Source organism: Myripristis murdjan, chromosome 13 (genome assembly GCF_902150065.1).
Source record: "Myripristis murdjan chromosome 13, fMyrMur1.1, whole genome shotgun sequence".
Lineage (NCBI taxonomy): Eukaryota > Metazoa > Chordata > Actinopteri > Holocentriformes > Holocentridae > Myripristis > Myripristis murdjan.
Genome location: NC_043992.1, coordinates 13,761,887 through 13,789,278, shown reverse-complemented (window position 1 = coordinate 13,789,278; position 27,392 = coordinate 13,761,887). Strand labels below are relative to the sequence as shown.

Genomic DNA, 27,392 nt, shown 5'->3' with positions numbered 1-27,392 from the left:
GAAGTCCAAAGCCACAGATCAGGTGATCTCAGGCCTCAAATAAGGAAGGGCACCTAAAAAAGGGGTGAAACATAGTTGTTAAAGTATTGCCTGTGAAAAAAGATAAAAGATTGAAAGATGGTAAAATAGATATATGGTTGCAATAAATCGTGGGCACATGTTTTAGCATGCCATTCCGCTAACATATGGCTATTGTTAGCATAGCATGTGCTAACAGCGTGTTGGGGTGTAAGGTCGTTGGGCGGAGTTGGTGAGAACAGAAGCTTGCAAGAATGCCCCGGGTTAACGCAATGTTAAGATTTCTTCAACTTAGGAAAACTGCCGTTAAAACAATTTAGAGATTCATATACAGGAATTTAAACACATTCTCGACAGTAATAATCCACCCAATCATAGAAATAAATGCCTCATATGATACTCTATTACTGACTGATATAACACAGTAATTATTCAACATATATTCCTAGCTGCTAAATTTTCTGCCCAACTGCCAGTGTCTGGTTGGTCTTTCCTGGGAAAAATCCTGTAGTGCTTTGGTCACAGGAATTCATGCTTTTTACATTTAAGGCAGCAACCAATAAAAAACTTGTTTGGAATAAGTAGAAGAACTGCGTAGATAAGATGAGCAGTGATGGTCACTGATCATGGCCAATGAACAAACAAATTTAAAAAAAAAAAAAAAAAAGAGTGGCACTCATAGAAACTCAAACTTCATCACCAGAAAATCCAAGGGAAAAAAAACACAGCAAAGGCTGCTTTGCAAAAGACAGAAAGAAAATTTAAAACAAACAAGGATCTCACGGATTACCATTAAAATTTCTGCCTGATGAGAGTTAAATCTCGTCAAAATTTACAGTAGTGTAGGCCAATCCAGAGTCTCTTGACATTGCACTGGAGCCTGGACCAGTAACGTCCAACACTGCTTCCCCAGCTGACCTCAGTCCTCGCACCTGTTTCCAATAGCCGCCCTGCCAGAGGCTATTAGGATCCGTCCACCCCCAGAAAAGACCTTTCCTCTGCAGCTCCAAACCCAACCGCACACCGGCTCTCCACTCGCACTGATTAATCACATCAAGATGGACTGCTGAAGCTTGAAACAGTGTGTAGGTGTATGTGGATGTGTGCTGCACTCATGCTTGTGTTTGTGCCTCTGTGAGTGTGTTAATGCACATGGCCACATACTAGAGGTGGTTCCTGTGTGTCGCCCTAATTCCTTATTCTGTCCACTTTGAGATACTTCACCGAGATATCTCATTAGACATTTGCTGCTCTCGGATATTAAGTTAGATATTCATTCGATACCTGCCGCTCCACAAAGCTCCATGCAGTCAGACCTATTGGACCGTTGCCATGGCTTTGAAGGGCCCTGTTGCCGAGGGGTTGCCGCGAGGTCAGTGGATGAACCTGATTGGTCAACCCCCTGCGGACCAAAATTGGAAACGGCGGCCGCTGTAATCACGCTGTGGCGGAAAATGACGCTGCCTTCCAAACTTAGATGGAGAATTGTTTGAAGTTGACTTTAACCCTTAAGGTAACAGTAATGTGAAGTGAAAAGGCCCTCTCACTGTGCAACAGGTAGGTACTCGGTTAGGGCAAGCTATGCGGGGGACGCCGTCGGACATTGCTGGGGCTACGATTTATCCTGATCGGAGCTGACTATACGGCTAACAGGTGAGGTACCAGCTGATTTCAATATGATCCAAAATATTTTGATTTCAGGACCGGGATACCTCCTGACTTAAAAGACCTCAATGCATCAGAGAATATCAACTAACTTTGGTCAATAAAGAGAGAATCTTTGAGGGTTGATAGCAAGCATTCTAGGTGGTGAAATATTGGATAATCGATCATTTACCATAGGGGTTTATCATTATTATTACTAGCTGTAATAGTAGCAGTAAACCTTCTGTGACTTTTTTTGTGGGGCTCTGACGTCTGCAAAAGGTAATAAAAGGCAAAGAATAAAAAAGGTGAAGTCTATTGACCTTACTTTGTCCGTACTGGCCATACTGGTAGGAGGCCACATGGTCGACGCTGTAGCCCGACGAGCTGTAGGAGGGAGGGCAGTAGGACTGGGAGCTGGGCAGGGAGGGCAGAGCCGGCATGGAGGGCATGCTGGTCAGACCCTCAAGACCCTTGATGTGCTCCATACGCTGGCTGCAGCTGGCGGCCATGCCAGCAGGGGGCTCTAGGCCGCCCGTTAGGGGGGAGATGGCGTAGTCACTCTGGGGCTGATGAGGCACGCCGCCCGGGTTCAGCAGACCCATCACCTGAGTGGAAGGACAAAAGAGGAGAGGAGGTGAAATGAAAGTTTTTGGGTGACTCTTTGGACAAATGTTTCATTATGTATTCTGTCAGTGCATAAAGAATGGTGTGAACACTAACATAGTTGGGGTGAACATAAATAAAGGAATAATTAAGTTGTGTGGAATACGTTTTTTCTCCATCTATTCATCTGTTGATTGATTCAAACTCCGTCGATTAGACTTTAATGAAATGCTGCGTCTCATTACAGCATTTTGATATTTGTATAATTGCCCTGAATGGCCCAAACCTAGCCCTGCAGACCAAAACACAATGACATATTTTTTTACTGATAGACCCAGAGGGGGACCACATCACTTGTGGAAAACATGTTCTCTGTTGTCTTGCTAGTTTCTGGCAAGGCTTAATAGGTGCAGTCTTGATCCAATATCTTTTTAAACTTACCACACAAGCATGAGAGTGTGTGTAACACATCAATGTGCGGACACAGACACAGACACAAACACGCACACTCACATCGCAAATCCCCCTGCTGTGCACATCAAAAGGCTTCCAGCGAGCCCTTCCCAGACAGTCGGAGAGATAGCACCAAAGAGGAAGAATTAAGCAATTTGTCTCAGATCCACGACTCCACTTATTCTAAAATTCCTGCTCACTGCCGCTCCAAAAAACCATGGCGCAAGATAACGACTTATCTTCAGCAAAGATATACTGACAAAGATAATGCAAAAGAAAGGCCTCTGCAAGCTCAGCTCCAGTCAACCTCAGGATTTAGTCACATTTGGAGAAATCCGTCAGCTCTTGACCTGGTCTTTATTAGTGACCAGATAATCAAATTTGGGAGAATATTTCTTGGCTGGCAAAGGACGGAAAAGAGCCACAGGGCAAAAGTCTTTCAGTGAAGATCAAAACAGACCCGCCAGCACCACCCCCAACCAACTTTACCTGTCCATCATCAAACTGTTCAGTAAACCGTTAATAAGAAATTGAGATCGCCTTCACCACTTATGAAAGTAACTAACTTAACCTGCTACCTTTAAATGTATCACATCCCCCCCTCTGTCTCAACAGAGCAGAGACCTCAAGGCTCTTCTAGCTGTCCTAATAAGAAGCAGGTACACTGCTCTTTGGGTCCTCTTGGCCCTTTAAGTGACATATTATTCTACATCCACACACACACATGGTCCTGTTTAAATCATTTCCCAAGCAGGGGGGTTAAACTGAGGAGCTCATGTTGATTTGGAGAGGGGAGTTCTGTTTCCTCCCAAGCCAAGTAACATTTTCCTAAAAAATTAACCTGCGTTTGGAACATTTAGTTTAAAGTGAAAAAGAAAGGGGATTCTCCTCATGTCTCTCATCACTGAAACTGGCGGATTCCACTTTGGTAAGTCTCATGCTTTCACTTTTCTCTCCTTTTATCACTCACGCTCTCTTACCAAATCCCACCCCACCACCCATCTTTCCCTCCTGAGTCTCTCCCCGTCTCTTTAGCGTGGGATGGCTGCTGGCTGGCCCGTCCAGGGTGTTTCATATTGGAACGGTGCCGTTGCCAGCGGCCTAAATCAGTGCGTCCAGGAGTTAGCAGGGAAGAATGTCGGGATGGGGGAAACATCTGAGACGGGACATTCCTGCTCTGCCGTATGAAATATATACAAATAAATTAGAACCTTTGCTTTCTCATGGAGGAATGTAGAAGCAAACATTTTAAGAATGCAATCACGAGAAGCCTCCCTTGAGGCTATAGTATGGCGTGCCATGCGTGTGGGAGTGTGTGTGTGCACATATACATGATCGTGACAATGCCATGTTCTGTTTATACGTGCACATGCTGTTTGTTTGTATGCTATATTTATTCTGGCATTCGATCATCAGTGCATCTCTGTATGTCTGACGGCATGCATGATGCTCAGGCAGTGTGTGTTTGTCGCAAACAGCTGCTGCAAACATAAACAAAGGTCTGACACAGCTACATTCAGGGGACAGGATTGTATCCCACCTTCTGCACTGATAACCCCAAATCGTCACACAACTATCCACCCAGTGTGAGGAAGGAAAGAAGATGGTGTGTAGAGAGAAAAACAATAATTATTATTTTTTGGATAAATATTTTTCAGGCATTTAAGACTGCAGTACCAATTAAGCAACTGAAATTAATTCAAATAGAGGGGTTGTAGGAGAGGAAGTGTATAAATCAGATAAAAGCATCTCCATACACTGTCAGATCATGAAGAAATGTATATACACATATAGATATACATATACATACATACACACACATATATACATACACATACATACACATATATGCACACACAGATGTATATTATGGGGGGGATAAACACAGGTAAATAAATAATAATAATAATAATAAAAAAAACTTGATTTACTTCTACCCTCTTTGTCACAATTCATTGTAAAAAAAAAAAAAAAATCAACACCTACCCATCTGTTTCATTTTTTACTAAAAATGACCCATAAGTGTCGTGACCTTTGGCCCATTTGAAACCTCTTGCACAATTAAAATAAATCGCTGATCTACCAATCTACATATAACCTTGAAACGCTGACCTACGCATGCTGTTCGACCATGTAATTTAATATCAGTTTAAAAATCATACATTATGCGCATGTGTGTATGGCCATTTTGTATCAGTGCATGAGCTGTAATGAGCGTGTCTGTGTGTGTGTGTGTGTGTGTGTGTGTGTCCTCCCCAGCCTCTTTATCATACTGCTGTGGCCTATTCTCTAAGGAGTCGGACGGTGCCAGGTTGAAATCTCATTTTCTGCCTGTTAGGGTCTTCTTCCATGTGTAAGTATAGAGACCCTGAGACTTCATGCCTGGATAATTGGCCGTAATTGTCTTTTCACTTCTCATTTGTCACACACTCGATTGTCCTCCTCCGTCCTTCTAGACGTCATCTGACTTTTCCCTTGTGGGAGCAACCCATCTTCCTAATCTGCCAATGAGTGTGTGAAAGGGTAGGTGAGTCAGAGAGCTGTGTGTGTGTGTGTGTGTGTGTGTGTGTGTGTGTGTGGTACACCTGGGCAAAATATTACTTGAATAGGCGAAAAAAATCATAGCATGTTTGATTTTTTTCTAAGCTCTTGATTTATTGCAAGGCTGTGTGTCTGACAGGATAAATCATGTGTATCTCCACCGGGTTCAAGTCTTTGAAATCATGTTCAAATCTAATTCTGCCCAGCTTTGGTGTGGTTGTGCATGTCACGGGTTTCATTCATGGTAGGAACAATAAGTCTTGGAACACGAGTCCAGTGTCAAACACACAAGTCCTGTGCATGCCGGCCTATTACGCTACAAAAATATCCGTCTTAACAAGTCGTTTAACTCCAGCACTCCAGTCTTAAAATCTTACTATTATTAAAGCTAGTGAAAAAACGGCCAATTTTCTTTGTTTCTAATGTTTTACGAATTTTACTGAATCAAATGACACAATTGTTTGGAATTTATTTTTTAAATCACTACAAAAACTGAACTGTAAAATCGAGATTTTATAATGATATCACAGCCACCACAAATCACCAGTAACATGATCATGCCTGCAAAGATTTCCATCAATTAGTAGTAGTGGTGAATGAAAAACAGGAAAAATCAAGATGAATAGTGAAAACTTTGAAAAAAAAAAATCACGCAATGTCGTTGGCTGCAGCACCAACTGAACTAATTCCAACCCATGCTTCTCAATTAGCCACTGAAACATTTTCGCAGTATTGATGCCTGACTTTAAGCGGCACATTGGTGACTCTGGTCTCACCTGTGGGGAGAGTCCGTTCCCTATGGCGGGGTTCATGGGGTTGGCCGGTCCTCCAGGGCTCACAAAGCTGTCTGAATAGCCTGAGAAGGAGTGGCGACCAGAGGCGAGGCAGTAAGCCGAGCCCCCTTCTCCCTGCCCTCCGCCGCTGGAGGCTTGGTGGCCCGACGAGGGAGGAAGAGGCTGGGGCCGATGCACCGTGCTGGGTGGTTCTGACACTGCAGAGAAAAAGTTAGGACAGTTTCAAGGACTGCTACAGTGAGAGACAGTGTGACTGGGGGCGATGTGCACGGTGTTGGAATCACCAGCTGTGGAAAAGGTGCTAAAATATCCAACTGCTTTTATTTTCTGCATTATTCTTTAGTAGCAAAATCACCAATGTGAGTATCTACCTGAATAGTAGGCTACAGGGTATAAGGTTTCTCTTTCAGAATGTACTTAAAGTGAAAGTTACTTAGTGTCTTTTTTTAAGAGAATATTGTTACAGTGCTAACAAATGCAAGGACAAAATAGTTCAAAGTAAGTTATTTTAATTTAAATATATATATATATATATATATATATATATATATATATATATATATATATATATATATATATATAAAATAAAGTGGTGCACAAAGACAGTATGAATCAATACAATTCAGCGGGTAGGCTACAAAATTTGTCCACCTAATTTAAACTGAAGCACAGTACAATACTTTCATCAAAACATGCTCAGCTTCAAGTACAATTTCTCAAATTTCTTGAAAAGGTATGTATCACTGCTGTCCAACCAAAACCTTGTATCCCCATGATATCAACAGAAACTAAGGAAAACAGTTTTGTTGACTGTACATTTTTCAGTTTATATAATTAGGTTTGTTAAGGTTTCACAACCCTAAGGGTTGTAGAACTTCCTGAACCCATAGAGAAGCATGTAAATACTCAAATTCAGCTAAAACATGAAAATCACCAAAACTGAAGAGGCGAATTCACCCGACATTGACAATCTGCAAAATAAAGCTGCTCAGGTGAGTAAATCATTATCTTTCACCCTTCAAGATCATGACTTGCATAGAAACATTGTTGAAACAGGTAAAGGTGACCAGTAAAAACTGTCATTACCATGTGGAAACTTCTTAACTCCTACTTTTCCATCTGAAGTTTTAACTTCAGCTGGAACAATGATATGCTTCTCTGAGGGGTTGAGAAAATGATGTGATCACTTGGAAACCTTTTCAAAACTCAGAAGCATGTTCTTTTCACCTCATAGCAGCAATATTCATCTTTTGCATCAACAGCAAAGAGAACAGGTGATTTAGATATGAGGGCTGCTGACCACAAGAGATCAGTTCCTTCATTCTTCAATACGTGTGAATCATAAACTGTTGCTGTGGTTATGTAATCACATAAGGTAACCCTACCTTGCGCTATAGATGAGGGGGGGTAGGGGCTGTCGGAGAGCTGGTAGGGCGGGATGCTGGACATGGCTGAGGGCGGAAACCCCCCTGGGATCAGGTGATTGAATGCCATCAGCTGATTGGCGCCCGCCTGCTTCCTCCACCTCGCCCGCCTGTTGCTGAACCACACCTAGACAGATGAACGACAGATTAGTGTGTGTGGATGTGTGTGTGTTATATGCATGCTGCCCTCAAGAACTGCATTATTCTCCACAGTAATGCTCCATCAGCCTCCACACTACACACACACACACACACACACACACATACACAAAGGTTTTTATTAGCAACCATTTTTGAGCTGTACAAAAGTACAAAAGGTCAAAACTAAATTTAAGGTGTAGCTAAAAACTGCAACTGAGAAATTAAATTCACCTGACCTAACAGTATAGAGACACACACAAACATGCACGTGCTCTCGCTCTCTGTTATACACACACACACACACTCAGTAGATTCCCCAGTAACTCTGTGTGAGCTGTGGAGAGAGAGAGTAAGCAAGAAAATCAGAAGTATGAGTGTGTGTGTGTGTGTGTGTGTGTGTGGGCGGGCGTGTGTGTGTGTGTGTGTGTGTGTGTGTGTGCATTACGGTTGGCTGAATGTAGTGTGTTGAGTGTGTAAGTGACATGCCGTGCCCATATGGATGGACTCCATGCTGGGACTGCTTACACTTCCCATATGGAGCCTGTGGAGGGGAATTTACTGGACTCCAGATCAGAACTGGGAGCCTCCAAGATTGGGCCCCTGGGAGCTGAGGATGAGGTGTGCGTGCATGCATGCGCACATGCGTGTGTGTGTGTGTGTACGGAATATTGTACAAAGAAAAGGCAGGTCAGCTGGTACGTGTTGGACTAGAGAGATGAGAGAATGTGTAAAGCCACTGCATTTACCTGTAAAAGTGTGTGTGTGTGTGTGTGTGTGTGTGTGTGAGAGAGAGAAAGAGAGAGAGAGAGAAAGAGAGAGAGAGAGAGAGAGAGAGCAAGAGAGGCAGCCAGAGAGAGAGCAAGAGCAGGTATATTAAAGACAGGTCACCAGGTGTGTACTGGCAGAGGTCAGGTGGAGGCGAGTGTGTGAGCATGCTGAAAACCTTGTAACTCTGATTTTAGTGTCACATTTTCACTGCAGCTGAGTGATAACATGCTCCTCTGTGGGCTGAGCGGAGTCATAAACCCTTGTGGGACATGAAACCCTTTCACATCCACACTGAATAAACTCCAGAACAAGTGGCCATCAAGCAAAAAAGCTTGTCTATTTTTAGCTGATGTGGCAGTTTATGAAAAACTGACATTTTGGGGAAAACTCCCCCAAAGTGTCTGTCCTCGTTCGCACCTGCACCCTGGCCTCAGTGAGCTTGGCCCTCTGAGCGAGCTCCTCCCTGGTGTAGATGTCGGGGTAGTGGGTCCTCTCGAAGGCCCTCTCCAGCTCCTCCAGCTGCTCCGCCGTGAAGGTGGTCCGACTGCGCCGCTGTTTCCTCTTCAGCGGCAAGTCCGGCTCTGACTCCACGTCCGAACCCTCGTCTGAGTGACTCGCTGTTTTTTTGTTTTTTTTTGTTTTTTTTTGGTTTGATGCAAAAAATAAAAAGAGGAAGAAAAAAAAAGTGTGAGGTGGGTGAGTTGGTCAATATTACTGGCAAGTCACTGTCACTGTCACTTTAGATGAAGTTTTGACAATGAAAGTTTCTTTCAAATAGCACACACACGTGCATAGACACACACACACACACAGGCTTTTCCACGCTGACAAAATTTCATTCTGAGGAAAACACTGAGGGATATTGAATTTTCAGATTTCAGCAACTTCAGTTCAACAATATTGGTGTTGGTATCAGTATTGGATGTTATTTTGAAAATGATCACCTGGCACATTTGCTAATATTTTTTTTCTGTGCTGGGGAATAACAGAGAGCAAAATTGCGAACAAGCAGCATTGCTTGACCTCCCTCGAGCTCATCATCCTCAACCATGTGAACTTGTTTGCTCTCTATTTTCCCTTGTTTACATAAACCTCTTATAGAGAGGGGCCATTTTCTTTTCTTCAGATGCACACACACACACACACACACACCATCAGGCATCAGTTTGCCTCATGGTCTTGTGGCTAAACAGACCTCCATTCAGAAGGAATATTCCCTGCCTTAGGAATAATCCCACTGGACAAGATTCCCAGGGCACCGCAGGGGGACTGGTGGACTAAAAGCCACACAAAGGCCTAATTTGGATCCAGGGGCCATTCTTTCAGTGCGTTTGTGTGTGTATGTGTGTGTATGAGTGTGTGTGTGTGTCTGGATGGCATGCATGGGCCCAGTGGCCTGGACCCCCGGGAGCAGTTGGCTGGATGGAGAACAGGCTATCTGTTCAGTAAGCCAGGTGCATGCTGGTCTATTTACTTAAAGGCTAATTCAGCGGAAATGGCTGTAAATCGGCTATATCTTTTTATGTCTCTTTCTCTCTCTCTGACTGGCTAATTATGAACCTAGTGCTCAGACCTCACCATCATCATGACCAGCGAAACAATAGTCATTTATCACATTATTATCAAGCAGTGATAAAAACACGAGGGACATCTGTGTGTCTCAACCACTCGCCCATGACGCACACAACCACGAGGGGTTGAAGATATTACCATGCAAGTTAAATCAGCCAATGAAATTGCATCATTTATGCTGACTAAAACATATGAAATACATAACTCAACTTTTTGCTTTGATTAAAGATGTTGTCATGAAACTGTTTTTTTTTTTTTCAGTTGTCATCAAGTGTGCTCTTCAGCCTGATTGAGCTGCAGTGATATTATTGCTCCTGACAGCTTTTGTGCCTCCACTTTTCATCTCTCTCTCAGATCAGTATTAATACCATTGTGTGCCGTGTTCTATAAGCCAGAAGCTTGGTTTTATACCCAGAACTTCAAACGACCCATTGGCTCCCTCATAGGTTCACTGAGGCCACAACGTCCACTTTTTGTGTTACACTTAATGAATTCCCCCTCAGCACAGGGGAAGTTTTGTGTGCAACACTGTATTAGTTCCCCCTCAGAAGCAACAATAAAATACAAGAGAACCCAAATAGCTCGGGGCCCCTCATGTGAAACTGATCCTCTCTCCCCCTTTGGCGATTTTCCCCTTGCAACACCAATAGCGGTGGGAGTCAACTTAACATGCATTAGGAGCAAATTGGTAAAGAAACATTCAACCATGAGGGAGGCAATGAGTAAAATATTTTGAAAGGGGGAGCGAGAGAAATGGAGACTTCGCCTTAAGCCTCTGGTGAATTTCTTGCAATTTTGCACTTAAAGATTGCTAGCTTTTTATTAGACCACTTGTGAGTGTAGTATTTTTACAGGCATGAAATTTTTGCACGCAAATTCACAGGTTGAACACCTTCTCAAGTGCATGCAGAGAAATGAAAAAAAAAAAGTTCAGAATGGCTGTTGTGGTTAAGCATGTCGAGTCAAGATGGCAAACAGCTTTAGCATGGTTCACAAGATTCATCTCTTTGGAGAACCCTGAGTTTCGATACCAGGGAGACAGAACCTTACTAACTTCTACGCATTGCCAAGCCACATGGTTGTCAACCAAACAGGAAACACAGCGATGTTTTACAGGACTGGTGGCGATGGAGAACTTGTTTTTTAAATGGCGGGGAAAGGAATTTGGGGTGTGGAGTGAGGGGCTTTGGAGTTTTGGACAGGATGGCTGAAAAACAAGAGACGAGGCCTTTTGTAGCCTCCCCCTCCGGTTCCTGGAGGAGGGCTGGTAGGAATGCTTTCGCCCCCCCGACTTTAGCAGCATGCGCGTTCCACAGCATTTCACAGGGATTTGGACCCTGGGAATGCCGAGGCGGCCGCGAAAATCCTTAATCACTTTGGAATTACCTATCGGTTATGACTGCTACCGGGGATCCAAGAACTTTTCAAAAGAAGCGACAGAGTGGCACCTCTGAAGTCTCGGGAGTCTAGTCTCGATACAATCTTGAATCAGATCCCTTACACAAGACAAGCAGGCTCAATTCTTGCACTCCAACGTGATGTTGGGCTGCTGATGTTAAGATGCGACAAGATAAGATGATAAAATGAAACTTCAGTGATCCCCGTGGGTAAAATGGGCCATTGCAGCAGCAAATAGAAGCGACATTCGCCAAAGAAAAGCAGAATATGGCTAAGAATGGGGCAACGTAACAAAACTAACAATACAGTTCTAGAACGGACTGCGCTGAAGCGCAAGAGTAAAAATGACAAATGGCGTGTGCAGAAAAGTTAAGAAAAAACTTCAGACGTGCACCTTTCAAACAATAACGAATTCTTAAAGCGCCCCACAAACTTTTTGCAGACGACTTCGGCACGCTACCGTCCTTAACCAAGCACCACCTACTCCCTCTCCGCTCAGTCTTTCTCCCTCCTTTCACCCACTCTCTCTCTCTCTCACAGCCTCTCTTTGTCTCCCTTCTCCCAATCCCTCCCAATCACTCCCCATCTCTCCCTCTCTCTCTCTTTTCCACCCATATTTCTCTCTCTGTCTCTCTGGCTCTTTGTTGCTCCAGCGAGCTGAGGTCTTTGCCGGCGATTTCCACGCTCCATCTGTGGAATCCGTCATGGCTCCCTCGGCCCTTCACAGTGGAGGGCTGTCACCTGCCCCGCGGGGGAGCTGAGGGGGGGGGGGTGCGGTGGGGGGCGAGGGGGGCATAAAGAGGCTCCGCAGAGGGGTGGGGTGGGGGGTTGGGGGGGTTGGCGGGGGTGGTTGGGGGTAGATAAGGGCACAGTCGGGGGCGTCTAACCCCTCCTCCCAAAAAAACACCACCCCCTTCCTCCAGAGGGAACTGTAAGAGCACCTGAGGGGGAGATGAGGGTAGAGGAGGCAGTGGAGGGGTGGCTGTTGTTGCTGATTTAAATGTACCCTTGGGGATAGCCCGTCTGGGCTGTTGGTTTCTGTTGTTGTTGTTGTTGTTGTTAGAAGCATGAGATCTTGTGTTTGCATGCCCTTTTCCATTTGTGGACACCAGTTGAGGTGAAAGGAACAACGCTCCCATCCCAGCTAATGACTTTCCCTTTTTCTACTCTCCTGCTACATCCCTTCTCTCTCCTTGCTCTACTTCTTTGCCACACTGCAATTCTATGTACTGTGGTGCTGTCCCACCCACCCTTAGTATTGTTATGAAGCTGTGAAAAGCAAGAAACCAACTCATGAAAAAAGGTGTGAGCATTTGAGGATTAACCTGCACCTCTATGGGTTCAGAAAGTTCTGCAACCCTTGGGCTAATGAAAGTTTTTCAAAACTAGTTTGATGAGCTGAAAAATGCAGTCGTCAAGCCAGAAACAAGACTGTTTTTCTCCGTTTCTGAGAAACTAACATTCAGGAGGAACATGGTTTTCACTGGACAGCAGCAAAATGTAATAATGAAACACTTGGACTGGTAGTCTAGTAATTTAGCTTATGAATAATAAAGTAGGACGTTAAGTCTGAGCAAACTGGAAAACACTGCTCACTTTACTTGGAAACTGTACCCAAATTTCTCTCTTTCTCTGTCTTTATCAATTCATAAACAAAGAAATCACTGTAGTCAAGCGAGTTTGTCAGCTATGGCTGGGAAAATACATATTTTTAAATTGAACAAAATGACCAGTTTTCATCATATAATTGATGTGTTGATCATAACTCTTAATAAAATACAACAGTTGGACACAACTACCCTGCTCAGTTTTTTTGATTGTGGTAGTCACAGCAATGTTTGGTTGCTATGAAAACCAAACTATTCTGTTTCGTTCCTTGTTTATTGTGCAGCTGGATCTCCATTAACCCCTGAGATCCTTACACTTTGCTCTTGCAGTATCATTCTACATTTTAATATTGTAAGTAACACTGCTATTATGACAGCACCAAGTCCAGGGCTTTTGCAGCATTTTTTGCTGTTAGTTGCTTGGAATTTTTGATGATTTATGAATGAAAAGTTATTTTGCCGTTACACTGATTGTATTTTGAGCATCAACTAAATGCCTAAATGTATGGCGGATGGTTGGGGTTGGGTGGCAAAGTTGTTTCAAGATAGAAAGCAAACACTTAAGCATGCCTGCCACATGCCTTCCCACTGCTCAGCTCAGGGACTCACACAGAACGCATACGGCGATGGGTTTTCCATGATGCTACATGCATTTCAAGACTATGTTAATCTTGCTTGTCAGCCCTGAGGCATTCCCACTTTAACACCCACTAACAATGCACTTCTTATTTAAACGGCTATGTCTGGGCAAACAGAAGCACAATCACACAACACTGACCAAATGTTACAAGGAGTCAAAAATCATGCCGAACCAGAATCATAAACCTCTCTCGTGGAGACAAAGAGAAAGAGAGGGAAGGATGGATGGGGGAGAAAACAGGGTGAAACCTTGCCCCTGCTCCACGGATCCCTTCCAGCTCTGTAAACCTGTGGTTTGAGAGTGCCCCGTTTGCCGTCGCCACCTCGCTACCCCTAAGATCTGATCGCATCGATTTGGCACTGTCAAATAGCCTTGGCCAATGAAATTATCCACTCTATGCCTCGTATCTCTCCCTGCCTGTATATATAGGCTATATCTTAAAACGCTGTATTTATAACCCCTTGTAAACACTTCACTTCTTCCTGTATACTTTTGCTTCACCTCAGCTTAAAAGTAGAGTGGAGGGGGGGTTGCAGACGTGGTATTGGCTCTCGTCAGCTAACCGAAATATGAGAAAATATGAGCCTTAAAAGGGTAAAATTATCTGAGTGGGGAAGGCCTGGAAAAGCAGCCTCGGCAAGATTGCCCGGGAGCTGTGGAGCTTTTGCTTCTTTAAGCCACAAAATAAGAGAGAGGGAGTCGAAGGGGGGAGAGCCGAGGAGAAAAGAAAACTGTTTAATTTAACCAAACTGAAGCCCTGAGAGGCACACAGTGCATGGGACTCCAAGCCAAAACAACCTTTCTGGAGCCAAGAAAGCCCAAAATGGCTCCCGCCGCGCAACGCCATCCCAGGGAGGAGGAAAACGAGGAGGAGGAGGACGAGGAGGGGAAGAATAGAGGATTTAGCTGAAACAGACTGTTGGAAAGACTTTGGCATTTGGCGATTTTTTTGGTGAGGGGAGGGGGACCGCGTCGGACGGGGACAAAAAGGCTTAAATATATCCACTGAGACATGAGACAGGACACACTGAGCGTGTATGTGTGTGTGTGTGTGTGTGTGTGTGTGACTGAGAGTGGGAGAGAGAGCGGACGTCTCAAACTTGGATTTTGAGGATCGGGGGAGTCGACTGACCATATGTGTGCTATTTACACCCCTCTCTGGACATCCCAATAACTCTTCTGGGGCTTTGGTTAATAGCGAGGGTAAACTGAGCCTCTGACACACTGCCCCCCCCTCACCCAACTCTCTCCCCACCTTCCCCTCTCAAAACCACACAAAACAAAAGGCAGAGGAGACAAACGCAGCATTTATTTGGGCGGGACGACCATGCTGTTCCTATTCAGGGGCCGGCGGACTAAGTGACTGGCCGACTGCATTAAACAGTACATAGAAGTCAAGGCAGGCAGATGCTGGGCTGGATAATGGCTTAACTGACAGCTTACAGACCCATCTGCGCCTCTTTCTGCTGGGTTAAGAAAAAGATGGTGCGTGTGTGTGTGTGTGTGTTGGTGTGTGTGTGAGTGATCTGGGGGGTAACTCACTTGACTTGCTAAGGAGTCCCGACCTTCACAGCTGCCCTGTAAATGAGAGCGGGAGCTGTGTATGTCTGCATGTGTGTGCGTGTGTGTGTGTGTGTGTGTGTGTGTGTGGGCAGTTAGCATGGGCGAGCGAATATATGAAAAATGATGTGCGGACAGACAAAAGCAAACACTTTCATCAATCTCAGCCCTGTTACACTGTAGAAAATGACAGGGCAAAGCGGAATAAATGGGCGACGAGCGCTGTCTACAACAAATCGTGGGAGTTTTTTTGGCAGGGGGGGCGGTCAGGAAATGGTTACCTGTCACTTTTAGCAAAATGTGTTTCTAACCTTGTTTCCTGTGTAGAGCTGGGGGAGAGCGACCCTGCACTGCCCTTTGACCCTGCAGTTCCTTTATGTCTTTTTAAGTATGAAAATCACTTATGACTAAAGGCAGTGGGTGAGCTCTTTCAGATTCAGCAGGGCAAGCTGCACGCAGGTGAACTGTCAATCAGGTTTCTCTACCATAATTCAACAACTTCTTCATCCCTCTATCTAACTGAAAGTAGCAGTCATAAATCTTCCAAGTGAAATAATATAATATTAAAGAAAAGGCAAGAAAATGGCCCACACAGACAATCCACAACATGCTGTAGCTGTATGTAAAGTGTGTTTCCCTTTTTAAAACTGTTGTGGACTTTCTAAGTCCATAGCCCTCAAAATTGATTAGTGCTTTGTCTGCACTAAAAAAGTGAATGAAATATCTATTAAAACATGCACTATGGCAGTCTAGCAATTAAGAAAAAAAATGGTTGAAAAACAAGCCTCCTGCTTGAAAATACTGTTCACCTCAACTTCCAGCTGGTAAATGCTACTCAGGAACTGTGTTGGCAGCAGACCTGGATTTCTCTGCCTGAGTTCTGACAGCAGGAACAAGGAAATACCTGTGATCAACTTCTGGGAGTTATACATTATTTTTAAATCAAATAAAGCCAATGAAAAGCGTTGATTAAGAGCAACAAAGGTGTCGGAAAATCTTCAATCCTGGCTTCAAACCAGTGCAAACACGTGAAAATATTGATATCTGAGATATTCCTTGTAACTGTTTTTCCCATGTGACGTGAATATCGGACAGCACATTTTTAAAGCATCCTGCTGCGACACAGAGGCCTCAAGGCTAATTAGTTAACAAAGCTGTGAATGAAGTCAGGCTTCATCAGTCGGGTGATTGACAGCTGCCTGTCCCCCATCAGCAGTTCACTGCAGCGCTGCATTCACTGGCCTCTGCCTGGCCTCTGCAAACTTTGACACCCGAGCCTAGCCCCTATCCATACACACACGCGCACACACACATTAATAACAGTCATGGACACACGCACTAACGCATACACACGCACAGATGCATGAAAGCTGCACACGCAGGAAAACACAAACACCCATTCTCCCTTATTTTCTCAAACACGCACACACACATATACACAGAGGCTACACATTAAAAACAACCTCTCCTCGCCTTTCCCCCTCTCCCCCCAGCTGTTGTGCCTATAGTGCATACTTGCACCAGATAAAGAGGGGCCTTATTCTAAGGCGAGCCATTCTACTTGACCTTCGCTGGGCCTTTTCACTCTTTCACTCCCTTCAAACCGTCTTTGGGGCTCGCTCGCTCTCGGCTCAATGTGGCTAGTCCATCACGGGTGAAGGCTGGGGCACTGGAGAGGGTCTTGAAGGGGGAACACCCCAAATACCACCTCCCCCCTCCCCCAACACACACACACACACACATACACACAGATGCACGCACAAGCCCCCTCCCTCTCAAAAATCACCCTGACTTCAAAGTTAGTGTGCATTCATTAATTGCCCTTTGAATTGATATCAGAGGGTCACAATAAGAGTGTGAAAGGAAAAAGAGGCTTTAATGAAGCATAGAGTGCCTATTCATTTGCAGATAACTATGTTTTCATGCTTGGATAGTCATCGTGCATGGGCGTATTAGAAAAAACTCACGAGAGAGGGAGGAGTGCGGGATGTGGAGAGAGGGACAGAGGGACAGAGAGAGCCCCGGGGTAAAGGAGAGTGATTTGGTGCTCGCCACTTGGCCCTCGTGCCCTCCTTTGCCCTCGTACCCAGGGACCCGTTGAGTGACACATTCATTCATTCAGCAGACAGACAGAGCCCTCTTCACCAGACACTTGGCTCAGGCCAGTAACAGCCAATAGCTGCTATAGGATCCAGTGAGTTCTTATCAGTTCTGTTTGTGCCACTTTGGCAACAACATGATGGGAAAAACAACCCAGAACTTACTGAATTAAACCATGTGAAATATGTTACGCACAGTTTCAACTGAATGACATAATTTAAAGTCACTTTAAATACAGCAACAAGTTCTGGACAGTTCATTCCATGTACACAATTTTCCAAACACGTTTTGCAAGTATTAACTTTCCTGAATTAAAAAATGCAACATGGCTGTCATTTCATGATATCAAAATGCTGCTAAATAACTTATACTGCCATTGTGGTAAGGGGAAAAAATCCAGGACTACTTAAATCATTCATCTTCAATATGCAAAAAATTCTCGTGGTATCTAACAGTCATGGTCAGTGGGGTGTGAAGCATCACAGGTGCTTTGTTTTATCTTGGAGAAATGGTTTTCTCAGTGAACTCTTAACCTCACAGTATAAGTACTCTAAGTTAATCTTAGGATAACTACTGCAAAAAGATGGCACACAAAAGTTAATGTGAAAAGTCAGATTTGGCTAATGCTCAAATGCCTCTGCAAACACCATCATCACACACTAAACACACAAAGCCTGCCCCTTGTGTGCTCTCAACCCATTCTCTGCCTCCCCTCTTGCTGCCCTCCCTCGCCTCTTCCTCTCACTCCTCTTCCCTCTACCCACGTTCCCTCTCTCTCTTTTCTATCCCTCACTCGCCTCTCCATCCTCTCCTCTCCTTTCCCCTGGCATCCATCCAGTGCATGCCCACAAATTACATTTGCAGCACGCCATCCTTCACCCCGAGTGGCAGAGAGACCCAAGTTCCTCATTCACTCGCATTATTTACACAAACAAAGTCCTGCTCCGTTTCTGTGACAAAGCCAGCTAAATCTTTATGGCTCTTTCATGTATTGTCTGCTCACGGTTCCCTTTTGTCCCCCGGCCATTGGCCTGGGCCCTGGATACAATGAGCCCGGGAGAATGGAGGCAGATTGGAGGAATGCGCCTCAATAAACCTAATTATGACATGATGACTGCGCTCACCATGGTAGGGGTTTTTCAAAGATCCCGGGCTTATTCAATTAGCCCTTTCCAGGATCCCCTTTCACCAAATAAAGTTATCCCTTTGACTGTTTGCATTGCAGAGTGGAATGTGTGTGTGTATGTGTGTGCATGTGTGTGTGCATGTGTGTGTGTGTGTGTGTGTGTGTGTGTGTGTGTGTGTGTGTGTGTGTGTGTGTGTGTGTGTGTGTGTGCCTGACCTAAATGGAAATGTGTCAGCCCTCAACAAGGCTCCTCTGTATCATCTGGCTAATTTCACCTAACGAAGTATAGCTTCCAAAAGATACACTGTGAAAATATGAATCGGTGGGAGTGAGGGGGCGGGGCCACTGTGACTGTTTTAATCATTAACTTTGTCTCCCTGGGTTAATTAATATGATGTTGGAAGTTTTGTTAGGGCCTGGTAACAGTCCTCAGGGGCCAACTACACTTCCAAATGTGATATTATGCAAGATCAGTGCCAGAGGAACAAAAGTTTGCAAGCAGTTGCAAGAGCGTTTATGCTGCATTAAAAGTTCAGATACTAGGAATATACTTCTCTAAGAAGAAGACTGCACACCTTTGTTAAGAGAACAGAGGATATGAACGGAGGATATTGCATATGTATAGTATAAGAGTATTTTTCTGTTTAAAGTAATGTCTACCTTCTGCAAGGTGGATATGGAAGAAAATATATTTTTTGCCTGTAATACATAATATCAAAACATAAGCATTGAGCTCACCTCAGATTTGTTGCATTAGATCATCACTGTGGTGGTGTAATGTTTTCTCAGCCAGGAAATATCAACTAAATACCCACACAATTTTTCCACAAGAAATGAACTGTCTTGAAATGAAGACAGTTGGGGAATGTGGCAATGAATTATAAAAAAAACTAAATTACCAAAAAAAAGTATATAAAAAGTAAGATTATCTTGCCTATTTGAATCGATGTTTTAACTGAACGGCTGAGCTGCCGTTTGTTTAACAGGTAGTTCCGAGCCGCGGTTCTGATTGGCCGTGCCACACTCTAACCAGCTGTAAAATAGCCAATAAGCTCACACCTCTCGTCCTACAACAGTTAGTTTAAATAGCAATGACCGAATTATCACTCATACCTATACGCAGGTTGTTAACTTAATGTTCAATAACTAAAGGTTAACAAAAGTAACGGGTGCTTAGGGGAAAAAAAGTAAAAATCTTCAAAATTTGCGTTAGTTTTACTAGATCTGGATATGGACCTATGTCTAATGTGTAACAGGCTGGTAAAGTTAATTTCTGCTTTTAATAGGCCTAGTTGACACGGGTTATGATTGGGGGAAAAAGTTACATAAATGTGTCTTTTTCCCAAATTATCCAAACAGATTTGGTGGAAATGACACATCCTTTTTACGAGTATTAACACGAACAAACGTGGCCAACTCTGCAATAGCCTATAGGCTATACCAATTAGATAGACACATCAATTTTGCAAGCTTGTATTAGGAAATGTAAGGACATATATTTGCAATTAGCTCACAAAGGCTAATACAGACCTTAATTGGAAACTTGCTGGAAACAGACTGACTTTCTTTTTGCTGGGGCCCTGCGCTCTGGAGGATGGAGCCCAGCTATTAAACGAGTTGTGCGCCGCAGGCAGAGAGAAATAGAGAGAAAGAGTAGGAAACAGAGGGAGAGGGGCGGTGTCGCTCTCCAGATGAAAGTGAGATGAAATAAAAGAGTCGATTTAATCTGCTTGAAGAGATTTGGAGAGCAAGAGGAGGAGGAGGGGGTGAGTTTTCGGAGCTGTGCGCAGGACGGGTGGCCGGGGGCCCCATTGTGAAGCTGCGCTCCGGGCCAGGCCGGCTCTCTCCGGGGAGAACATTGGTCCCCATTCAGCAAAAACACTCTTTAATACACTCCCTCCGCCATTAAATGTGACATAGCACAATATCGACATCATTTAGAAGACATTAATAATGTTCGAGAGGGCAAGGCCGGCTCTGATCAAAGAATCAATAATAGCCTAGATCGTGCATTATAGAGGCTGGGACTGTTTCAATATTTTTAGCATCATCAAAGCTGTTTGATTACGTCACCTCCCTCTCTTGATAACAGCTAAATCCGAATATTATAATCACAGAAATGACATCAAAGTCTGAGCAGCAAATAAGACGACGGTGTCACTTTTTCTTCCGTACATGCACAAAAATGACAAATGACAAAAGAAGCGTACACTAAAAAGGCTGTATAGGTGTAAATAGTTGCATGAGAGTTTTGGACGCCAGAAAAAAAAAAAAAAAAAAAAAAAAAAACTATGATGTACACAACAAGTGGACCTGTAGGGTACACCCGATTGAGCTACATCACGGAAAACGCTGATTGGCTATTTCTCAGTTTTTGTTTTTGTTTTGTTTTTTGTTTTTTCTAAATAGCCATAATGTGTGTTCCATTATCAATAAATGTAATTCTTCCGACAAATTCAGTTATTTTTCATCAGAGATCGGCCTCTATAAATATGAAAACATAACATAATGACGTGTCATCAGTGGGCTGTAATTGACAAAAGTCCTGTTCACAAGTTGCCTGCCTGCTGAAAATTGCACATGCTTTATGAGCTTGCCCGTGTGCGTGGGTGCGTGCCTTTGTTTGCGCGCGCGTTTGCTTAGCCTAGCTGTGTGTGTGTGTGTGCGTGCGTAGCCTGCAAGTTGGGAACGAGCACGCATCCCTGTGCAGGGCTACGTGAGTCGATTGCAGAGGCCTCAATTGTCATTCTGAATGGCAGTCGGCTTCTCTCGCCGACCCCGAAAAGAAACATTTTGTAGGTGAAAACGGCCATTTTCTCTCGGTGAACGGGCCTCTAAACCGTGCCGGAGCGGTCCCTGAATAATTCATCCTTCATTGCTGCCTCATAATGTCTTTTGTCGGGCTTTTCTGTGGAGAAGCTCTCTTCTCCCCTTCTTTTTTCTGCGGCTGAATTATAAACAGGTTGCCTTCTTCTTTAATGGCGGCCAAAGCTGTTTCCAAGCCGGCCTTTTGTCCGCGCGCAGCCCAAGCGTGAGCACCAAATAGACTCTCGCGCCTTTGTCTCCCAAGTTCATCCTCGAGCGTCCCGTTGTGCGCGCGAGGCGTGTCTTTGTGAGGAGATGGAAACCGTTGAACAAATGTTTGATCAACTCATCTAGGGGACATTTTGTCTCGTCAAACTAGCCCCGGTCCCTCAATTCGCTCTACTGTCCCTGAGAGGAAGAAAAGCAGACAGCTGAAATGGTAAATGTTCAAATTTTGCTTGCAGGAGGGAAAAAAATGAGAGAAGAAGTGATAGAAGCCGCCGAGCTGTTAGGTGAACTCATTAGAGAAACGTTTAGTGTCATTCACAGAGATACAGGTCTTTTTGTTCCGCGTCAATAACGCATTTTTATCAGCCTAACAAGTATGCTATTGTAAACTTAACTTTTTGAATTGTAAGTTAACACTCCTCTAAACGTGTGAGGGTTAATTACCCCCCCCCCCCCCCCCCCCCCCCCCCCCCCCCCCCCCCCCCCCCCCCCCCCCCCCCCCCCCCCCCCCCCCCCACACACACACACACACACACACACCTCAACACATTTACGCACACACACAAACTTGTTTTCCTCATAATTAGCCACTTCACTTTTCAGCTCAACAACTAGCGCATCCTCTGTGCAAAGGAATAGCACATTTGAGTTGTTTACTGTGGAAAAAAAAGTCTTCTCACTTTGATTTTTATCGAGCCAAAGGACAACAGGAACACTGAACATCTGTTTGGCTGTTTAGTTGCCCCGTCATCCACAGCTAAAACACACCGGCTAGGCGAGAGAGCTGTGACTCCTGAAGATAAGAGAGGATGCGTTTGGCCAATTTTTGGGAGGAGTGTGTAGCGGAAAAATAATAGAGGCTAATGAGTTTTGAAACGAATCGAGCTACTGCTCCCAGGGAATATTAGCCACAAGTCAGAAATGAAATTAGGCTTTGGAAACAGGCCTGAGGTAATGAGCTTTACAAAACGCTCACTGTTTCCAATTCGTTTAGGCTGGTGTCCCTGAAAAGTGTCAGAAAAAAAGCGAGGAAAGCAGTTAAAACGACTTAAGCAATGAGAGAATGTTTAATTTGGCATTTGTAAGTGTGGAAAAGGAAGACATTTTGTGAGATTTTTTGCCTTTAAACGACTATGTCGATTCCACCAGTAGACTAGATGTGTGAGGTAGTCAGTAGTTTTCCCGAAAAAGTACTGATATGGTCTATAACGCCTATAATGTGGAGTCATTAATTTTATTTTCCCTAAAATAAGTGGAGAAAAAACTGTCCTACCTACGGAGATGATATAATTCCACTTGTTGCCCGAGCAAAACACATTTTTAAATCGTTACAGGAGTGTCTGTAACATTTAGACAACAATAAATAAATACTGGAATAAATAAATATTGATTCATTGTATCAACAGACGCCAGCTGACATGAATCAGTGGAGAAAAGACCAAAAATAATTGTCTTGAGAGGACTATTTTATTTGTGCATATATGGCGCACTGCTTTATGCGAATGTTTTAATTAGACATGTAAATTACAAAAAACAGAAGAAATAAAATTCCCAAATACATGTAGGCCTGTGCAACACACTACTTGGCTCAACCTCCACTTTTCTGTGTTTCACGCTCAAGCATGCGCTTCTGAACATATTGAAACAAGCGCGCGGACGGACACACACACACACACACACACACACACAAACATGCGCGCGCGCACATTCTCCCTTTCCCGCAAAGAGCCATCACCTGCTGTTTGATTTACGGTAAGGCCTCATGGGAAAAGCATTAGCCGGAGAGATATGGTCGATAAAGAATCCTTAACAAAGGAGGACACACACTCTCCGCCCCCATCCAACAAATTTACAGCATGCTAAAACTTCACATAGAGAGGGTTAGTTACACGACTAAATAAAACCATTCTCGTTTACACCCTCCTCAAAAGCAGTGCAATCAACAGGTTGGACGTGTGGAGACTGCAGTAAAGGTTCCTGTATAGATCTGTGCTTCTCAAAGTGGGGATCCCCAGGGCATATTCAGGAGGTTTCCGCAGAAAAACGATCAGCAGTTGAATTTTACTATAATTTAATTCTCTAGAAATTATTCCAATTAGAGTGTAAAAGGATGGCTATTCTAATATGGGTTTCACCCTCACCACTAATATTTCCCCAGGTACAGGTTAGACAAAGTGTTTAGCAATTCAATAGCCTACTGAATCAACATCGTTAAAAAAAAAAAAAATCTCCCCATATGGGTTCTTATTGGGATTAAATCTGATCGAACGACACCCATCGATTATCTATTTAGAGTTAAGATAACCCACGTTAGAATTAATAGGAGGCATTTTCTCCCACATGGACGACAACAACTTGAGGAGTTCACTCACATCTGTCTCCTAAGATGCCTTCAATGCTGTGTTTGGTCTGTCGGCCGCTCTCCTCCAACTCCTTCTTCTCTATTTCATCTTCATCATCGTCTTCATCTCCTTTCCCCCCGAACTTACTCCGCATGATGCGACTGATGGAGCTCACTGAGTAAACATTTATTAACAAATAATTGTTAGTGCTAAAAAATAAATAAATAATCAGAAACCAGTTCCACTCATAAATTATGAATATTTGAGAAACAGGTTGTACCCAGTTTATTTTGGATTAAATTAAATGACTAAAAAAATAAAACGTTAACAAGCAAATGATGTCATAGATTGTTTAACGATGGAAAAATATTAACAATTATTTGTTTTTGCATAAGGAAAAAAAAAATAATATATATATATATATATTTTTTTTTATAAACGTTTGGACAGTGTTACATGATAACTTGTGGTTATAGGTTCAATGAGTGAATGAAAACTACCAAATGATGGTGGGAGGTGAAGATGATAATGGGGCAGCTACAGTCTGCCTGCAGAAAGGCAGACACAAGCACCTCTAAAACTTTGACTTCACCTGTTTTTTTACCTGAAGGAACGGTGTTGCGGTCACATACGCCATCCTTCAGTAATTTATCCCGAATCTCCCAGCTAAACATACCCGGGTTGTCCCGCTTGTACTCCTCTATTCTCTTCTCCACGTCCGGCGTTGTGCCCTGCTTCAAAGATCAGAAATAACAGTGTTTACGCACTTCGTTGTGGCAGTTCGGCTTTCAATCCAAACACATCTTTTGTAATGGAAGAAAAAATGCTTAATAGTCAGATAATATTATGTTAAATGCAATGCTGCAGTGTGAAATAAGCAGTTGGCAACTATGGGCTATTAGCCCTAAGAGCCGGTTATACTGTAGGAAAATATCAATTCAGACCCTAAATTCTCACTGGATTTATTCATGCAAACGGAGGGAAAAACCTATTCTGCAAATAAAACGCTGGTGTACTGCAAGTCTAAAGGAGCCCTTGTTGCTCTCTTTCATTCCCATACCTTAGGTTTGCTGCCACCGATAGCCCCGGGTCTAATAGACCCCGTCTCCTGGTACCGGCACAGGATTTTGGAGACGCAGCCATGGGAGACCCGGAGCTGCCGGGAGATGACACAGGGCCTTATGCCGTGGTGGGCCATCTCCACTATCTTATGTCGGATGTGGTTGGGCAAAGGTCTGCCGTTTATGAAAACTCCTCCGAGCTGGTTCACTCGGCCTTGACCCAGCGGGGTAGACACTACATTAAATAAAAATAATAATTAGCCTTAAAAATATCACCAACCAACCCTGGTGCAGTCAGTGCCGAGCACCAAGAAAGGCACACCAGCTTTGATGAATCTCAATGACAATATATAATATCCTACTGAAGATAAGATGTTTTCAAGTAAAAGTCGCCACAAAGTAGGGGGAATAAATGTTTTATAGTTAAAACTATCTTCTGCTTAAGGTGATAAAATTACTGTGCGAAAACAATTACAAATATATACGGCATTACTGCGGTAATGCAAATATAGTGACAACTGAAACTATTTATTTCAAGTAGGCTGTTTTTAAAAAGGCCTAACAATATGCTTCCACCCCGGAAAAAAAAAATCACACAATATTTACTGAAACTAAGTGGATGCCTTAGTCAAATATATATATAGGCTATATAAAAAAGTACATTAATTACAAAATATGAGAATTACAGGCCTGTTAGGTGAGGTGTAGGATGATTCTTCGAAACTTTTATAACTGTAGAAAGTTTACGGTGGACGAGTAAACAGATTTAGGATTTAGGAGTGCGTGAGAGGCCTGCAACCACTTGAATCCAGAAATATGCACACTGAAGCCCAGATCTCTCTTGTCTGACAACATCCATGAGTGAAAAACTTGGTTTAGGCGCTGTGATGGTTTACCTTCCAGTGGGAAGCCACTGCGGGGGTAGTTCTGAGCCAGCGTGGGTCGCATCATCCTGGGTATTGACCCCGCCAACGCAGTCATACCTCCACCACCCCAATGGCCACGGATACCTCCTCCTACCTCCTCCCAACGCGGAGGCTGCTGCTCCACCACCGGTCCTGGAGCAGGGGGGCTTCGCTGACTTGTTGTACAAAACGCCTTGCAGCTTATCACAGGTTCCTGGGAGGTTTGTCTCGGTTAGGGTTAGCCACACCAGGGCTACAGCCAAGCACCAGTGTCCCGGGAGAACCACAGCTCCCGCCTCTGAAGAGTCAAAGTTGACAAAAACAGAAGAAAATGGAGCTGCTGAGAGCTGCAGGGAGTAAACCTCCCAATCCCTCAGTTTGCTCCCCTGGTCCTGATGCGCTTGGAGACGGGGTTGCCACGGCGGTGAAGCCACGACGGGGTTGTTGTTGTTGTCGTTGTTTGTTGACACCGGTTCAAAGTGAGAGGAGACGGTCAAAAGTAGCGGAGCTCTTCTCTCTGCCAGTCAGCGCTCTGGGCTGTGATTGGCCCAGAGGTTGCACCCGGTATGCAGCGGTGCGTAACGATTGGCCGACAATGAAAACTTTCCTCCTATCAGGGAAGCTGTCACGGTTCTGACAGGACAGGGGCGTCAACTCACTAAATCCTAAGCCACGGTAAAGTCAATGCATCTAATAGCTTGTTATTTATCACCAAAAACTTACACAACACCTTGTACTCAGACTATATTTATTAAGTCAACGTGGAGCAGCAATGACTGGCAACTAATTTTTATGTGTGTTATGTACTAAATTAAAAGGCAGTAAATACCAGACTCAATATTGCAGATGCACAGAGGGAACACTACTTCTACCATGGCTTTTGGATATAGCTTGCCCATAAAGTTTTCGCGTTTTTCCCCCTGTCTTTGCTTTCTATTATAATGATAACAAAATGCAATCAAATTTGGACGCATTTAGAATGGCGAGTAGGCCTACCATAACCCTTTGAATCCCATGTCTTCATCATTTCACACCATAATTCCCAAGCCTGTTTACTGTTTACTGACTGAATAAGCCTGAATTCTTGGGACAAAGTGGAATAATTACTGATGTTCCTCTGACTCCCTGAATCTTCCTCTGATGTGAATTCTGTCTTCTGATATGGTGTATGTTGGAAATTTTCTTTTCATTATAAGGACTGATACTACAAGATCGGACAGTATGAATGGCTGTTTCTTTAACAGATGCAAAGTCACATATCTTGCCTGTCCATGAATACGTTTTTTGTTTTTGTTTTTTAAAGTTCCTCTTTAGGATCTGTCTTGCTAATTTAATCATCAAACCGCGTGTCCATCATCTCCAAAGTGCTGTACATTATCTCACACGACCTCTAATTTGTTTCAACCCCATGGTCTCATATATGACACAAATGGTGCCAAAGTGTATGCACCTCAAGGAATTTATTGTGGTTTTCAGAATGAGCACCAACCAGCCGAGAAGAGTCTGAAGGGGGGCGTGCGCCACAGCAGGATACGACGCCAGGGCGGCCGTAAAGCCAGTCTAGTTCTCTGGCACAGAGAATAGTTGGCTGAGTGTATTTAGATCATCAAATGTCCAATAACCAATACACTGTCGCTGTCCAAAAGATGGTTGGGTGAT

At 43.9% G+C, this 27,392-nt stretch overlaps 1 protein-coding gene across 8 annotated transcripts; it reads right to left on the bottom strand.

Moving 5' to 3' along the window:
- pax3b (paired box 3b) lies at positions 1-25,809 on the bottom strand. 8 transcript variants are annotated; one of them, XM_030066849.1, is made up of 11 exons: positions 25,725-25,809; positions 24,828-25,063; positions 24,372-24,501; positions 23,798-23,941; positions 16,438-16,443; positions 8,807-9,006; positions 7,442-7,607; positions 6,341-6,343; positions 6,039-6,253; positions 1,991-2,270; positions 1-53 (listed from the first exon to the last, which is right to left on the bottom strand). In XM_030066849.1, the coding sequence occupies exons 1-11, from the start codon at positions 25,807-25,809 to the stop codon at positions 19-21; spliced, it is 1,500 nt and encodes a 499-aa protein (XP_029922709.1). In that variant the 3' UTR covers positions 1-18. The 8 variants fall into 8 exon arrangements, with proteins under 8 accessions (XP_029922709.1, XP_029922707.1, XP_029922708.1 ...); XM_030066847.1 differs by lacking the exon at positions 16,438-16,443; XM_030066848.1 differs by lacking the exon at positions 16,438-16,443 and having other exon boundaries at positions 24,372-24,498.
- Between the last annotated feature and the right edge of the window lie 1,583 nt (positions 25,810-27,392).

Coding starts and splice junctions, on each gene's coding strand:
- pax3b (XM_030066849.1), bottom strand. CDS start 25,809: ATGACTGCGTTGGCGGGGTCAATACCCAGGATGATGCGACCCACGCTG. Junction 7,608..8,806: donor TCACTGAGGCCAGGGTGCAG/GTGCGAACGAGG, acceptor TCATCTGTCTAG/GTGTGGTTCAGCAACAGGCG. Junction 54..1,990: donor GTATGGCCAGTACGGACAAA/GTAAGGTCAATA, acceptor CCCCTTTTTTAG/GTGCCCTTCCTTATTTGAGG.